General features: G+C 41.9%; 1 protein-coding gene across 1 annotated transcript in view; it reads right to left on the bottom strand.

Annotated features, from left to right (window-relative positions):
* zcchc7 (zinc finger, CCHC domain containing 7) overlaps positions 1 to 17379 on the bottom strand; it is a 46440-nt gene that overhangs the window by 6382 nt on the left and 22679 nt on the right. The window contains exons 4-7 of the mRNA XM_034211650.1: positions 11449 to 11495; positions 10894 to 11031; positions 10611 to 10781; positions 7692 to 7727 (exon numbers count right to left, since the gene is read on the bottom strand). Of these exons, the coding sequence (XP_034067541.1) occupies positions 7692 to 7727; positions 10611 to 10781; positions 10894 to 11031; positions 11449 to 11495 (392 nt within the window). The remainder of the gene's footprint in view (positions 1 to 7691; positions 7728 to 10610; positions 10782 to 10893; positions 11032 to 11448; positions 11496 to 17379) is intronic.

Below are 17379 nucleotides of genomic sequence, written 5' to 3'. Positions count from 1 at the left end.
AGTCAGTCAATCAGTCTGAAGACAATCAGGAGGAGTCCTGATTTTCTCTTTAGAGGAGGAAAATGCTCCTGGAATGTAATGATAATATGATGCAGGGAACAGCAGTTGGGTTGCCACCTCTTGAGGAAGACCCCCCTTTTAGGGCAGCGACTGGAGGTAATCTGGTCCCACCGTGGAAGGCGGAACAGAGGATAATCTATTCAAATCTCGGTCTCAGTTATTTGATTTCTTTCCTTAGGACTTGATGGCTTTTTTCTATTGTTGCCAGTGTTTATGGAAACATGCTATTCAGTCTTTTCCCCCAGCAATTAGAAAGAGACAACATCAATGTACACGAGAGACAGGGATTTGGATGTACTATATACAGATGGACTTCTGTGCCCTGGTCAGGATGTTAAATCCTGATTTTACATCTAAGCCAACAAATCACACACAAAAACACACTTCCAGGCACACACATACTCCACAAAATCGACACCATCCAGCTAAGCGGAAAGGCACAAAGACCTGCAAGACCTCTGATAACGCTGTACCTGTGTGTGTGTGTGTGTGTGTGTGTGTGTGTGTGTGTGTGTGTGTGTGTGTGTGTGTGTGTGTGTGTGTGTGTGTGTGAGCATTTGTGGGTACATTCCTGCGGTTTTGTACATATGTACATATAGCAGTGTTTTTTAAGACACCTGAACCAACATTTTAAAAATACTATCCGATACCTAAAAGTAAAGATTACTTTTATCAGCAATTCATTAATTTGTCATGGGAATAACCTGCTGTTGTAAAGCTTGGTCAATTTATGACCGACTAAGTATAAATATTATATATAAGTAAGAGTTTGTTTTCATGTAATGCAGCAAGCCAACTTTTCCATGCGAGACATTAAAGAATGAACTGTACTGATTTTTAATTTTGAGTTGCAGTAAGGCTGTCAGAGAAAAAGGATATATACCAATTAGCTCTAACTGCTATAAGGTGCCATGGTCTTTCTACACCTCTCCTTAATGAACTGCACCACCCAAATGACTTTAACCCTGCAAAACTTTCGTTGACCTGATGGCTACTCGATGTTAATGGAATTAGATTTAAAACGTACAAAAGACATTTCCTTTTACAAATGTACCCTCCCCTGCCTCCTGCGCCTTCAGAGTCTCAGTCTGTGGAGAATAAAGGGAGTCTTTGGCAATGCGGGGGTGAAAGGTCTGTACTGTACAATGATGAGGCAGCAAAAACAGCTCACTGAATGGATGTGGATTTAAAGGATTTTCACAAAGCACTGTTTGAATTGAGCCCTTTCTTGTACGAGAAATAAGAAAAGAGGTCAGCTAGACAGAAGGAAGGACAGAACGAGAAGTGGAATAGAGGTTGAACCCTAAACCTGGGATTTGATGTTCAGCAGAAAGAACTGAAGAGTTAAGACCGGTAGTATCCTTACTATTAGAATTATGGGTAATTTGTGAGGCTCAAGTAATGTAAAAAAGGGTGATGTGCATTAGATACAGTTTCAACATGCAGTGCCTTAATGACAAACCTTGAGAGGCGGGTTAGCGTTGCAAAGATTACCCTTCACCAATGTGGAGAATACATTTTAACTACACCTTTTCTTTTACACCTCACATTCTTAATCACCATGAATGAGTTGCGTTATTTTTTAATTCACTTATTATGTTTATACATTACTGTATGTGATTTATTTTGGTTGAAGAGGGACAACAAAATACATTTTATTAAATCCACAAAAAAAAGACCCTCAGCTAAAAAAAAACATACAAGCTCGCTACAGATGCACAGTTGCCATGTTTCTGCATAAAAACTCCCCAATGGATGAAATTGAAAGAAAAACTTACATTTTGCAGTTCTCTGTTTAACCACTGCAGGGCACTCTAACACAGAATGCTGAAAACGTCCTACAGCAACTTCACCTGTGGTCAATTACAACTGCTATACTGAGACTGGTTTAAGGTTCGAAAAGATGCACTCTGACTTACTTAATAACTTAACAAATAACATATTAAAACGATATATATAATTTCCCCATATAAAAAACAGAGCTGTTCGGACATTATGCTGTGATTCAAAGTTGTTTTGTGTTCTAGTATAAACACTATTGTGCCAAATATGTGCTGTTTATAATAAATACATATAAACATGCTAAAACTATAAATAGTTACATATATTAATAATGTTATTCTAAAGATCAAGTTTGTATTGCAGGTATTTTTTATTCCCTGTAGCCAAACTTTAGGTGAAAAGCTATCCCTTGGAATATAAATAAAAACATTTTTAAAAGGTAATGTAATTTGGCATTAAAATTAGTTTGTAAAATTTTATTTTTTTGTTATCTGAGGTACATCTTACACAATGGGATGAGTATGTAAGAGTTGTGAACGGCGTGACATCGGATTTACGTATCTTGTTTATCCTAGTTGAAGAAAAATAATTCACCACATTTGAGTTATCTTAAATATTAAATATTTTAAAAACAAATGAACTGAAACGTTCCACATGGTTAAAAAGTCATTTCAATTTATTTTTTTGAAATGTAAATTTAGGATTAAAAAGGGGCAAAAAGTCCTAACCTTGGGCCAACAAAGACATGTGTGAATCGAGCATGAAAAGCAAAGGACCTTCTGGAGAAAGACGGTGAGACAAAAAAGGTATAAAACATACTAAATGAAAAGGGAGACAAAAGGCCAGTGAGGTGAAATAGAGGGACACCAAAAGGAGAGGAGTTAAAACGGCTTAATTTCTATAGTGAACAGAAAGGTCACACACTGTTTTTCATCGGCACCCCAAGAGACACTGACACACGCACACACTCACACACCTGTCCCCGAGGAAAAGATCGATACACACACTGATACCACCGTGAGGAGAGAATCCGCTCGCTCGATACATACATACACACACACAAACCATGGGCAGAGGAGCCGATCAATAAACACACACACGTACAGGTGTCACCCCTGCTATCTAAAGAGAGGCCAATCAATGCTCACACACTGATATACCTGTACCAATCAGCTGCTCAGATTCACTCTCGTCTGTCTCACCCTTTTTAATACACTCACCCCTCCTCGTTTCTCTCTCTGTCTCAACTCCCATCCTCCTGAATTTCTTACAACACCCCTCTCTAGTTGTCTCCCCCTCTCTATATCTGTTCCTTACAGAGCACTTTCCTTCCATGTAGGTAAATCGTGTTTATCCATTGCCCCATGGTCTCTTTTTGCTCCAGTACTACACATAAAGCTGGCATAATTAAAGCTGCTATCTACATTCAGAGCTAAATAAAAAAAAAAGGCTTTAGCAGCAAGGATATTTAAAGTGAGAGCCTACACTTCCTGCAGCAGCCATAGGGTGGCGCTCTTGTCTTAACCGGTACAGCAGGGTCCTGAAAACGCTAACAGGAGGAAAAACTGTTGTATGATCAAATGCACACATTTATGCATAATCTTTACATGCATTGAGGCAGCCTGTGTGTGGACAGCAGCTCGCTCAACATGCTCTGACCTTCCTGCCTTTACTGACCGTTTCCATTCATCCACTCACACTTCATTGTACTCCTCCTTTCTTTTCTTTCCCTTTCCCTGACTTCAATTTCTGTTTTTCCTACTCTTTCCTGGTCTACTTTCTGTTGTGGGCTGGTAATTGTAAAAGAGATCGTTTGCCTTTCCATGCTACGTCAGAAATCTCTCAAACAAAACCACTATGGTGGAGTTCAAATACACTATGTGACAGAACTGACAATTACGGTAATATATTAATTCTTTAAATCCTTTCGTCAAGCAGAAATGCCAATTATTCGCTTGTTTCAGCCTCATCATTTGCCGCTTTTCTCAGACTTATTTAGTTGTAAACTAAACACCTTTCGGCTTTGGCCTGCTTGCTAGACACACCCAATGTGGAGATGTCATCCTGGACGTTAGAACATTTCGATCATATAGGCAAAAATATGTATTGAAAGAAAAGAAGATTATTGACAGATACTTGATGGGTGCAGCCCTATTTGCTCTGTCAGTATTTTTGGTATTCCTGTTATTGATTGGTTGAATTTAGTCAACATGCCATCACCGTCATATATTCAATGCTGCTCTAATGCTGTTATAGGAACAGAAACCGTTTGAGCTATCCAAAATACCGACAATTAATATCCTACTTGGCAACACTCACTCAGAGTAACAGAGCCATTCTCGCTACAGTCTCCATTTTGACAATCAAGAACCAGTGGAAAATTCAAAGCAGAAGAGGCATGATGCAATGCACCCACCCGTCTTCATACCAAGTTCACACCTGTTCTTTTTGTTTTGTGGAGAGGGTTCTGGGAAATGAAGGAAGGCACTAACAAGATCAGTCGATGATGCTGGCTGGTAGTTAATACGTGCAACAAAACATACGAATACACAATGAAATGGCAGAATGCATTCAATAATCAAAGAGAACATTTTTTGGGGGTAAATGATATTTGGCATGTATCGTACTGGCAAAGACAGAAGGCGGTAGGCTGATAGGGTATGAGGAAAAAGACCCATCACTGTAACGCTGTATGCAAAAGAAAGAAGTCAAACCAGGATGTCTGCATGCATTTGTGTGGGTGAGTGAAAGAGAGACTGAGAAAGAGTTGTCAAAGGTAACCTGTTCCCCCAAGCAAATTGTTCTGTGTAAATATTACTTCTGTGTAAAAATGTCTTCAAAACCATATGACAGACAAGATGAAAATGTTGTGTGGATAGCTTTTTACCCCATTTACTTCTCTATATATATTTGTAGAAGTGTGTGTGGGTATTTGTGTGTCCATGTGTGTCAGTATCTTACTTTCTCAGTAAATACCCCAGGGATTTGTGGTCTATACTGTGTGGTTTGGAGGAGTTTGTTAGTTGAGGGCCAGGTGCAGGCAGACAACACATACACTCACGGAAGATAAACGGACCCAGCACACACACACACACACACACACACACACACACACACACACACACACACACACACACACACACACACACACACACACACACACACACACACACACACACACACACACACACACACACACACACACACACACACACACACACACACACACAACCACACAACACACACACACACACACACACACACACACAACACACACACACACAACACACACACACACATCACACACACACACACACACACACACACACACACACACACACACACACACACCACACACACACACACACACACACACACACACACACACACACACACACACACACACACACACACACACACACACACACACACACACACACACACACACACACACACACACACACACACACACACACACACACACACACACACACACACACGAAGGATAAATGGACCCAGTAGCAGGGAGGTCTGACAGAATGCCTTTTCACACCTGGCTGAGCCCAGCGGAAGGTGACAGAGCCACATCTCCCAAAGCAAACACACACACACACACCTCTTCTCACATTGGGGAGTTCAGGGTCATAAGCAGCATCATGAATAAAATGAGGCTGTCTTAAACAGAAGGAGCCCTGTGTGTGTGTGTGTGTGTGTGTGTGTGTGTGTGTGTGTGTGTGTGTGTGTGTGTGTTGGTTGTGTTTGTGTCTGTGCGAGCCCCTAACCCCCATGCCAGTTTGGATCTATAACGACCTTCTGTTCCCAGTGCTTAAATGGCTTAAATACTTCAATTAGACCTGGGTCACAATCCTCCACCCGTTAAAGCACAGCATCACACGCAAACACACACACGAAAAATACACACAATAGTTGGTTGCATCATCTTGCCAGGTGACAAAAGATATTTGTCGGTGCTCCTTCATCAGCATCTTTGCCTTTTTCTCGTGGTTTAAACTCAAACTCTATAAAGAAAAATATCCCCCACCAACACATGAGCAAGTCTTAAACTAACTCCCATCTTCTCTGCCAGCGTCTCCCCTGGAACTTCTCTCTCCCGTTCCCTCCTCCTTCCTGCGTCTCTCCCGCCGTGCTACCCTGCGCTAACGATGCTGCCTTTTCATTAGACAGCCCCTGCTAATTAATCTCCATAGAGGAGAGAGACAGACCTCCCCCAACACACGCCAAGTGCACGCCAAGATATATGCAAACACACTGTTCTTCCCTCTCTCACACTCCCTCGTCCCGAGTGGCGTTGGCAGCCCATTTCATGCTTTATCACGTCTTTTAATTGACAAACAAGCTGCTCTTTTCTCTTAGGCTGAGGTCTATATCGCCCCCTCGCTCAGACGCACACACACACAAATACATACATAAGGAGCCAATGAAACTAGTTATCGTTTCAGTTTTTGGATAAAGAACACACACACACAAATAATAGTAACGCAAATGCATCCCTGCTGGCCCTAGTGACTGTCACACAGTTTTCTACTCTTTGACACATGGTTTACACACACACACACACACACACACACACACACACACACACACACACACACACACACACACACACACACACACACACACACACACACACACACACACACACACACACACACACACACACACACACCACACACACACACACACACACACACACACACACACACACACACACACACACACACACACACACACACACACAGTTCACTCCTCTGCTACAGGGCGAGTTCAATACCATTCACAACTGACTTATTGATTCTGAGTGATCGTGAGACACCTTTCCCTCATGCTCATGGAAAATACTTTTTTTCTGGTGGCTTTTAGGAACATCCACATGCTAAATTAAAATGATCTGGTTCTGGTCACATTCCTCAAATCACTATCACTGTTCGGTGGATTTTAATAGTAGATGTTTAAAGACACTGAAGAAAGCACATTGAGAGAGTAATGCGATGGTCATCACCCGAGACTCTGGTGTTATAAGAGCTTTGTTTGCACTATGACACTACTTCACTTTTTTCCTTTAAGTTGACCAAAAACTGTAAATAATGTGTGGTCCTTGAAGAGTTTAGAAATGAATATTGGTTATAGCATATCACTACTGTAAGATTTAAAATATTTCTATTCTGATGAAGCAGGTTCTGCTTGAAAAAGATTCAAGAAGTGTCCCCGGCTGTGAGGGGCAGGGCGGGTGTGCTGCTGGCTTAGTCATCCCCTCCACCTTCACCACCCTGTTCTTTTACATTTCTTTGCTTTTAATTGGGACTCTGAGCAGAACTCCACGGGGATTTAGCAAAATTGGACACAGATAGGGTGCAAACTGCTGGTACAATCTAAAGGAGTTAACTTTACCATTGTAATAGGGTTAATGTTATGAAATGTAAAAAGCATGTGCATCATTCGCATGTATCTATTATGGGACTTTAAGGTAAAAGCTGAAGGAACTGTGTAACACAAGAAGATTTGTAACACCTCCCTTTTCAGATGCTTTGCCCTTCTAAATACACACCTTTGAGTACAACAGGAATGTACTATTATGTTCTTCCTGTTTAAAAAAACAAACTCCCAATCAACTTCAGGTGTCTAGTCAGCGGTCCTCGATCCATCTACAAAAGGCCCTTTGTCCACCTGCCTTGTTCTCTCTGACAGCAAAGACAAGCAGCACTAAGACCTCACTTTGTTTTATCATTGTGCTTCATAAAACATAAAGAGATGTGGAAGGGATCAAATCAGATTTAAAAACACCAGTGTGGAGTTTGCTGACAGCGTTGGTTTTGTGGTCAAATACTCACTGTGATGTGATACTGTCTCCAGATCTCTGGACAAGCCTGAGGAGAGAAAAAAAACACACTTAATATGGTCTTTAATATACAGACTAATATACGCACATTTGAGAAGCACATAAAAAGTAATACATCCGATTTAAAAAAGGGAGGGAATGAAAATGTCATAAAAAACAAACTGCATGTATTTGTATCAAATAGGTATGAGACACACACAGATATAGATAGGATAGGATATTAAGGGCAGAATAAGACAAATATTACAGAGACGCTGATTGACAAAGAAAGGACAGAGGCAGGGCCAGGGAAATGAAATGAGGGCCTTAAGAAATACTGTAGAGCAGGCCATGGTGTCATTTGTTTGGCTCCTCAGGTCTCTTCTGTCTTTCACTAAAGCTTTGTCGCCCTGATTTCTCAGCCTGTTTCCCTCCATGTGTCTCTCTTCAGTCAGTCAAACAGTCAGTAAGTAAGGCAGTCAGTTGTTTTGTCCCTGTGTGGCTAAAGCATTATCTCCGGGGCTTCGCCACGCTGTTCCTTAAGCGTTCCGACATCCTTTCCCAACCACCGCCACTTCCCACTGGGAAATTGAAAATGCCGCAGTCACCGCAGGCAACAAGATTTATCTACTTACACACCTACTGAGTGAGAGAGACAGAGAGCGGGTGAGAGAAGGAAAGGAAGATTTAAGCCAGTGCTGTAAGGAATGTTTAGTTTTTGTGCTTGCATAAACTAAACAAGTTCTTACACAAATTTGCATGATGTGCAAATTCTTGTCACAATAAAAAGTGACTATTTGGCTGAAAGTGTTTGTTCAAATCCTGATCTTTAAGCCTGTAAAGAACGCTGTGCATTTCTGGCTTAATCTGAGCGGTTTAGATTTGAATACAGAGATGGGCAAATATGAATTTCGATGGCTGTATCCTTCTCCACCTCTCATCTAGCTTTCTTTTCTTCAACAATCCCCCCACTACACCAGCTCCCTCCCGCTTGCTCGCTCCCTCCAGACCGCTGGGGTAGTGTGTTGTTGTCGAGGGCGACAGGCGAGGCGAGCGACACACTCGCGCTCCGTCAACCGTCTGTCTTTAATGAGAGACACAGAAAGGCCCAGGGGACGGAGACCTGACTCTCTTTCTCACACACACACACACACACACACACACACACACACACACACACACACACACACACACACACACACACACACACACACACACACACACACACACACACACACACACACACACACACACACACACACACACACACACACACACACACACACACACAACACACACACACACACACACACACACACACACAACACACACACACACACACACACACACACACACACACACACACACACAGTGTAATTTGTGAGTGTAAGAAAAAAAGTTATGCGTTCCAAGAAAAGGGTAATTACAATGCCAGACAACTTTGCACTTCTGTTTACTGTTGAAAACAATATGCAAAGGAGAGAGGAAGAACAAGATGAAGATCCATAGGAAGAGGGGAGAAAGAAGGGAAGAGAGTGAGGGCGAGAAAGAGAGAAAAATGGGCCGTGTGTGTCCTGGTCTCCCCTCTCCCTCTCGTGTTCACCTGGTTACTCACCCATTACACAGAGCACAGAACATGACTGACTGGCGGAGAAGAGAGAGAGGGTGAGGTGGGGGAGACACAGGCAAGCTCTTACATGCACACAGGGTTCACCATTCTATGGCATTAGTGTAAATGGGCAAGGTAATGAACGTTGCGGTGGGATAATTGTCATTGATGGCCATTAGATTCACCCTTGAATGCCAACACAAGCACATGCCCACATCTGGAATATGCAGCATGGCAGAGACATAACTAAGCTGTAATTGCTGAAGTGTATAAATTAATGTGAACAGCAGCGTGTGCTGACCCCCGGTCACTCATTATTACTGAGAGAAAGTGTGGGGGAGAGGGAGGGGAAAAAAGAGGGGGGTAAAATAGGGGGGGGGAAGGTGGTAATGGAGAGGGTATAAGCATACTTTTGCCATTAAGTTGTTGGTGTTTCAACTTGTTCTCATACAGCAACACGACAAGCCAAAGCATACTGCACACACACATCATCTGAGCCATTTGACCTCATACTGTGGCATCAAGTTGATTCAATCTCCCGAAATACATCAAGGAATACTCCAATCCCCAAATTATTATTTGTATTTCAGTAACTGACCCTGCCAGCCCTTGAAAAATTGAAAATGCATGCGGTGTTTTACGTAGAAAGTACGGTTTGCATAGAGTTTGTAAACAGATGTTTTTATATAGTTTTGCTGTTACTACAATTCTTTTTAAAAGTTTTTCATTTTCAGATTCTATCTTTCACAAGAATTTCTTCACACATTCAAGTAACACAGGGTAAGTAATGGATATACAAATTGTCATTAAGATCAATGCATTCATTTAATTCCCTTTCTTTTTTATAATGAAACGTATGTCCTCATTGTAAATTTGCTTTTGTATTTATTTTTGTTTAAATCCAATGACATCGTGTTGGAAAACCTTGTATAAAATAGAACATAAGGCCAATTTTGTTGCAACATTTTGGAAAGGACCTTTCTTGTCTCAATATCACAATGCTCATATGCATAAACCAAGATCCATTAAAATGCTTTATGGGAACTTTACAGTGACTGGCCGCTACAACAAATGGGAGAAAATCCCTTCAGCTAGGTTTACAAATCAGTAGAGTTGAGGCTGTTACAGCAGCAGATTAATGGCCATGGGTTATGGAATGAGATTTTCAACAATAGCATTAGTATGTTTCCATATCATTTCAACCATTTGCCAAAATTAATTTGAGTTTTACTTTATTCCTCCATGCCTGTATTGGACTCAAATGTGCAGAGCTTTATTTTCTTATTTTAATTCCAACCTAATAAAATAAAATGCTATACTCACATTTGTTGAGTGGCCTGTCATGAAGCAGCGCTCACAGCGCTGGTGCCAGTGCGCTCTGTCTCTGCAGGAGTTGTAGAGGTGCCCAGGCAGGCCGCAGTTGTTGCAGTGCTTGTTGGGACATTCACTTGACAGGTGGCCTGGGGTTCCACAAAGATAGCAGGGCACCAACTGCTGCTCACACACGCACATAAAAAACACACATAACACAGTTATTAGTTTTACATATTGGTACTCATCAGAGTGTATAAGCTGTACACGCTACGGTGCACTGAGTTGAACTGACTTTGGACTCTGGGCAGTTCTTGGAGAGATGTCCGTTCTTGCTGCAGTTTCTACACTGGACACTCTTGTCGGTGTAGTATCGGTTTGACAGCCGCGGCCCCGTTGCTCTCGCACCCTTGTCTCTGTTATAGATCCCAGCCTGAAACATACACAGTTGATACTTTCATTATTTATTTTAAAATGTGTATAGAAAAATCATGAACATCTTAGAATTGTATTTCCAACTAATTTTTGACTGACAAAAGTAAGTGACAATATATAATACATACTGTTATACTTATTATTTTTAGAAATCACACATTACTTCTTACATATTACTTTGGCTTATATCCAAAAAACGGACAGTCCTAATTATTCAAACAATTGAACTGTGCACTATTCTAAAAATAAGTTTTGGCTCAACACATCTGCCTTTTATTCAGAAAAGGTTTGCAGAAAATGGCTGCCATTTAGACCACCAGTCTAAATGGTTACTACTTTGTAAAAAGCCATCGAACGAAAAGTGGCTAAATGTCAAAATATACAAATCACTGTAAAAATACTGATGTCCTCTTACGTCCTTATCCTTTGACGAAACCAACCAGCTGGCCTTCTCTTCAGCATCTGGTAGAACAGAACAAATTATTTACAACAAGGTCACTTTACATTTTAAATCTATACACGTTTGGTGTTTTTATGTTTGACAAAAGGCATCTCATGAAAACCACTCATCATAAACATACAACAATCAATGTAATCAATGGGAAGATTTTGAAATGATAAAAGGTAAGGATCAAGAGGCCTTCCTTAATTTGAATTCAAAAGAACCAATGATTAAACATTTTTTTTAAATATTGGTTATCGGTGGCATAAATAAAAAATGTTACTCAATACAACAAGATTTAGAGCCATAGCTGACAAATTCTAGAAAATATCTAACCCTATTAAGAACTCTAAACCCTGAGGAGTAAGTTCAGTTTCCTGTAAGAGAAGGACACACACACGCACAGAAACTGACACAGTGGCAGCCCAGCACATCTGTATGAGAGTGGCACTAACAGCGCCCTGAGGGACGCCCCTGTACTCTCCTCAGGCCCAGAGAACTGTAACTGACATCCAGACATTGTAACGTACACACAAACACACACACAGAAACACACAGACACATGTACTCAGCATAAATTATGTGCTGATAGCAATGACCCACACAGACTCGCATGCTTTCACAAACACATACAGACACAGACACACCCACCCATCGACCCCCACGATTAGCTGGTTGACAGTCTTTAGCCTTTGGACAAACATACAGCCTTGAGCCATAATCAAATATTACAGTCTCCTTTTCACCTCTCTCTCTTTCTCTCTTTTTCAGAGTCTCTCTATCCACCACCTTATCACAATTCAGCTTAGCCCTCCTTACTTTGCTTTCTCTCTCTCTCTCTCCTTCTCTCCTTGTTTTCTACCCAACTCCTCCCCGGGTGTGAGGGAGGTTATCACCTTTCTTCCCCCGTCAAACAAATTAAAATGGCTGCTGTTTGGATGGGGCTTCTTTCTGCCACGACCTTGTTCCTCAAAAAACAAACACACAGCACCCTTGCAAGCAACTCAACGCTGTACAGTTTAGAGCAAAAACGTGTGACCCTAATTTGGATGATTCTAAAAATGAATCAATTTAACGTCATTTGCGCTCTGGGTTGATTCATTTGGGCAGATTGAAACCTTTATATATTTTTTAAATACACCTACCAGTGACCATAGACCGTGTACAAGCCACCATAGTGCATATACTTTTCTCAAAAGATGCTCTTAAAATGTCCCCTATACTAATTTAAGCATCTCCAAGGAAGACAAATCTGTAACAAAAGTGAAAAAAGTCGAAGTTGTTCAAATTAAACGGAATTAGTTAGTACCTAGTAACTGTTTATTTATAATTCACTTTAAGGTCTGGTCAAAAAATGTAAAATAATAAAAAATGTCCACTACAATTTTACAAAGCCCACGGTGATGTATTTAAATGCTAAATATATTTTATAAAACAAAGAAAAGCATCAAATCCACACATGAGCGAAACTGGAACAAGCCATTTTTGGCATTATCCTTGAAAGATAATTTAAATTACTATGAAATTGACTGCATGTTGTCAGCTAAGGATCAGTGTACCACAGTTTTCCATCTACCTACCTTAACTACCATGAACAGACTGGGGGGCCTCTGTATGGTGTGTGTGTGTGTGTGTGTGTGTGTGTGTGTGTGTGTGTGTGTGTGTGTGTGTGTGTTTCTGAAAGCGTTCATGCATGTGTAGTAAGTGTTACACAACAACTAGCATCCAGTCAATGGGCAGCTTGTTGAAAAAAGGCAGGGGTGAAGGTGTGTATGTGTGAGTAGAAGTTCATCTAAGAATGATTGTGTGCGTGAGTGTGTGTGAGTGTGTGTGTGTGTGTGTGTGTGTGTGTGTGTGTGTGTGTGAGTAGGCGTTAGTGACTCAACGAAAGTCATTCCCAAAGCGTCTCCCAGGGGGACTTCCCAAATAAAGAGCAGGAAGCTTTCCTTTAATCTAAGGGCCCCCCATCTCACCAACACACACACGGATAAAGGTTGAAGCTCTTTGTCACGGCCGAGGAATCAAACACATGGGGGGGGTAGGAAAAGAGGAGAGGGTGGGTGGGGGTCTGTTGTCTGTACACTTGGTGAAAATATGCTAATCAGCCTTGAGGCCTCGCTCGAAACCAACGAGAGCTGCTTGCTTCATCTTGGCCAAACTGATCTGAAGGAGTCAGGAGCTAAATAAGCAGATGGCAGTGCCTTTTCCAAACAGCTGAACGGACGCGGGAGAGAGGCCTCAGCCATGTCCACTGTAGCAATTTCAACTGACCAATAAATCCTAAAAAGGAAATGTATGTGATGCGTCGGGAATAGGTATCTGAGGAAAACCAGGATCCAGAGTCTTGAAAGATCTCCACATGTATTCAAACAATCAACAGAAAATGAAATTGAGAAAACGTTCCTTAGCATGTCAATTTACACACAAGTTTTTATTCTCCGGGACAAGTTGTACATTATCACATCAATCCGTCATCGAGGGAAATTCGACACAATGGCATGGAAGAGGGGGAGACGGAGAAACAGAGGGAGGGAAGGATCAGGGGAAAGAAGGCGACAGATGCTACCTGTCTGTCTCATAGGTACCCTGATTACTAGAAGATGAGGAGGAGAGGGGAGGAGGCTGCGTGCCAGTTCATCAGAGCCGGCAGAACAGAACAAAACAGAGTATGTGTGTGTGTGTGTGTGTGTGTGCGTGTGTGTGAGTGATTTGAATCCGTCCCTTCTACCAGTGAGAACAGACTACAAGTGTACGTGGGGCTAATGAACCATGAACACCCAGCTCTCCTGGGGTGACACACACACACACAGAATATAGGGGACCACAAGCAGCATAATTCTGCCAGGCTGTCCAGGCACGATGGTTGAAATGTGATAACCCAGGGATGAGACTGGGAAATACACACACATTTTGTAACGGGGTCTCTCCTGACAACCACCCATAACTGTGACCATGTTTCCTGTGGTTGTGTGAGTGTGTGAGTGTGAGTGAGTGAGTGAGTGAGTGAGTGAGTGAGTGAGTGAGTGAGTGAGTGAGTGAGTGTGTGTGTGTGTGTGTGTCTACAAGCCATTTACTCCTCTGTCCCAGTAACATCAAAGTCAGGCTTGCCTTGCCCTAAACCCTCTTTCCCTGTCCCGACACTTAAACAGGCATCCCAAACCAGTCTGCCCATTGTACCACGCTGTTGACCAGGCCCATTAACACACCAACCAGTGCACGCACGCACGCACACACACCTACACAAAATAGGAGTGAAAGAAAGGGCCTTGTCCCCTCAAATGGAGGTTATGTTTGATACTGAAGCGACAGGGTCGGATTAGCAACACTATACATGACAATGGTGAGGGGTGGGCGGGAGTGTGCAGGCTGTGTATGTGTGTGTCGGTGTGTGCGCACAAAAAAGTGCTTCCTTTGTGACATCACCCTTGCCCTGCAGCCTTGCCCTCTGCGAGGTTAAACATACCAAAAGGTTGGCCAAGTCAGACGCACACACAGACACACGCACACAAACCCGTAGCTTTTCTACGCCTCTTTTGTGTGACAGAAAAGTCTGGCCGAGGGTGTAAAACACAATAGCAAAGAGAGCAAGAGAACAAGTCAGATGAACAAGAACAGTGAGAGGAAGAGAGGGGGAGAGAGAGGAGGGTGAGGATGCATTGGTATGGGCCATGGAGCACATTACAACACAACAAAAGAGGAGCTGTCTGAATATCAAGCCCACCGGACAGCAAAGAGCATTCAGGTAGAGGAGTGTTTGAGGAAAAAAGGAGGACAGTGGAGGACTGGGGCAAATTAGGTAGTGAAGATGAAATGAGATGCAGAACAAGAAGGAGATAGAGACTGTGTGCAGATATTTGCCATGCTGCGAATAGATCAATAGCTGAATAGACCTATTATAGATGAAAGCTGCAGATTTAATTCGACTTAAATACATGCTGTTTCTTTGCCCATCTCCACCTTTACCTCTGTTAGAGAGATATAGGTGAGAGAGTCAAATTAAAAGCATTCTCAAACTGTGGCAAACATTTCTTTATTTACTTAACGGGTAGCAAGGTTGTCAACTAATCAAACGATGGGTGGTTTGATCAGTCTATGTGTTGAAGTGTCCTTGGGCAAGATATTACACCATTGGCTGAGGCATGAGTGTGCTGTGCATGTGAGGTTTTTTTGCCCGGGTTAGGTGACACCGCGTATGGTAGGCTCTTCCACCAGTGTTTGAATGTATGTGTGAATGCTTGTGTTGAACCAACAGTCTTGATAATTGAAGATGGATTTATGTTGTGGACTCCTTATCAAAACCACAGGACGCTTCATTTACAACCTTTCAACTTAAATGTTTGACTATTCAGAAGAATATAGAGAAAACATTTAGTAGTTATTTTTCTAGTTCAAAATCAGATCTGAAGCTGGGGAGGGAGGCGACTAGGACCTGACTTGACTGAACCCAATTGGTACTTGACGAATGTGTGTCTCAAACTCAAACCCAGCCCGAGCCAATATATTTTTTTACTTTATTTGTTTATGTTTGCTCGCCAGGCTATTGCAAATCATTGGCTAATCTGTCTCTTTCCCATAACCACTGGGCATCATATGTATGCAACCGCTGTATGTTCTTGCAACACATGGCAACCAATGGACCAACACCATTTCAATTTTAGGTTTATTTAGTTGATATAACGAGGAGGACATTAATCCATAAAATTATGTAAAGAAAAAGGATGCTGAACCTGGGCAAGTTAGACAATAGAGAAAACTTCTCAATATACGATGATTGAAAATAATGTATACCAATCCAACCAAATTACAACTGGTTCGGTCGAAGAACTCTTTCTGGCCTGTGCTTCATGATGCTTGAGGTCAACCTTGATTGCCATTTGCAATCTTCTTTGACAGCAACCTTGACATATCAGACTGGCATGTATATTAAGTCAATCTTCAAAAGGTGATCTGATAAACATGTTTTCTGGTCAGAGTTTTGGGGGGTGCAGCTTGGTAAGAAAGGGGAGAAGAAAACAGATGCCATCACCCTGGTTCCTGTTGAATCGGCTTCATGTTTGACCATCTCATATTTCATCGCAACCCGTCTCTGATTATCCATCCCCCGCATGACAAGCCGAGTGTTCACCCCCTGCCAGCCCATGCCACGTCCTCCCCTCCTTTCTGCCCCCTTCCACACCATGTTGGCAGCCAGGGCAGGGCAGGTGGCCAAACCTGTCAGTCAAAGTACCGTCGCCACGCGGCAATACCACAGACACCAATTACCACACAGCAGGGGCGCGGCCTGGCAACCGCATGGCAACCACATGGTCCAATCAGGGTACACAACAACAGGGACCAGAGAAGGCCAACAAAAGTGAGTGTGTATGTCTGTGGGTGTGTGTTAGTGTGCAGGTATACTGCGGTTCCATATATAAGTTATCCAAAACCGAGCCAGTGAACATCAATGGGTTTCAAAGGTAGTCATTGTGTTGTTTTAATATCCGCTAGCTTTCTATTTAGTGGAGATTTTCAATTCAAACGCAACATTTATCTCCCCCTAAATGTTGATAATCCTAGCTGCTCTTATTAAAACACACACTCCTGACACACCAAATCATGCATCTATGTTTCAAAAACGGCTGAATCCAAATTTGACCAATTTAATTAACCAAAACATGCTGATGATGTTTTGTACCTACCACCCATCACAGCAAAACAAAAAAGCTCTTTTACTACTTACATTTTATTTAAAATGTATTCTTCTCTAGCTACCTAGGCCACAAAACTTGGGAACATTCATTTTGACATATCGATCAAATAATGACATAGTATCTGTCTTTAAAAAGGGATAGTTTAACTAACATTGTGTAGTAAAATATATTTATTAAGATTAAAAGAATAACTTAAATACAAACCCTCCTTTTG

Source organism: Gymnodraco acuticeps, unplaced genomic scaffold, assembly GCF_902827175.1.
Source record: "Gymnodraco acuticeps unplaced genomic scaffold, fGymAcu1.1, whole genome shotgun sequence".
In the NCBI taxonomy this organism is placed as follows: domain Eukaryota; kingdom Metazoa; phylum Chordata; class Actinopteri; order Perciformes; family Bathydraconidae; genus Gymnodraco; species Gymnodraco acuticeps.
The sequence above is the reverse complement of the archived record's forward strand: the minus strand, read 5'-3'. Positions and strand labels throughout refer to the sequence as shown.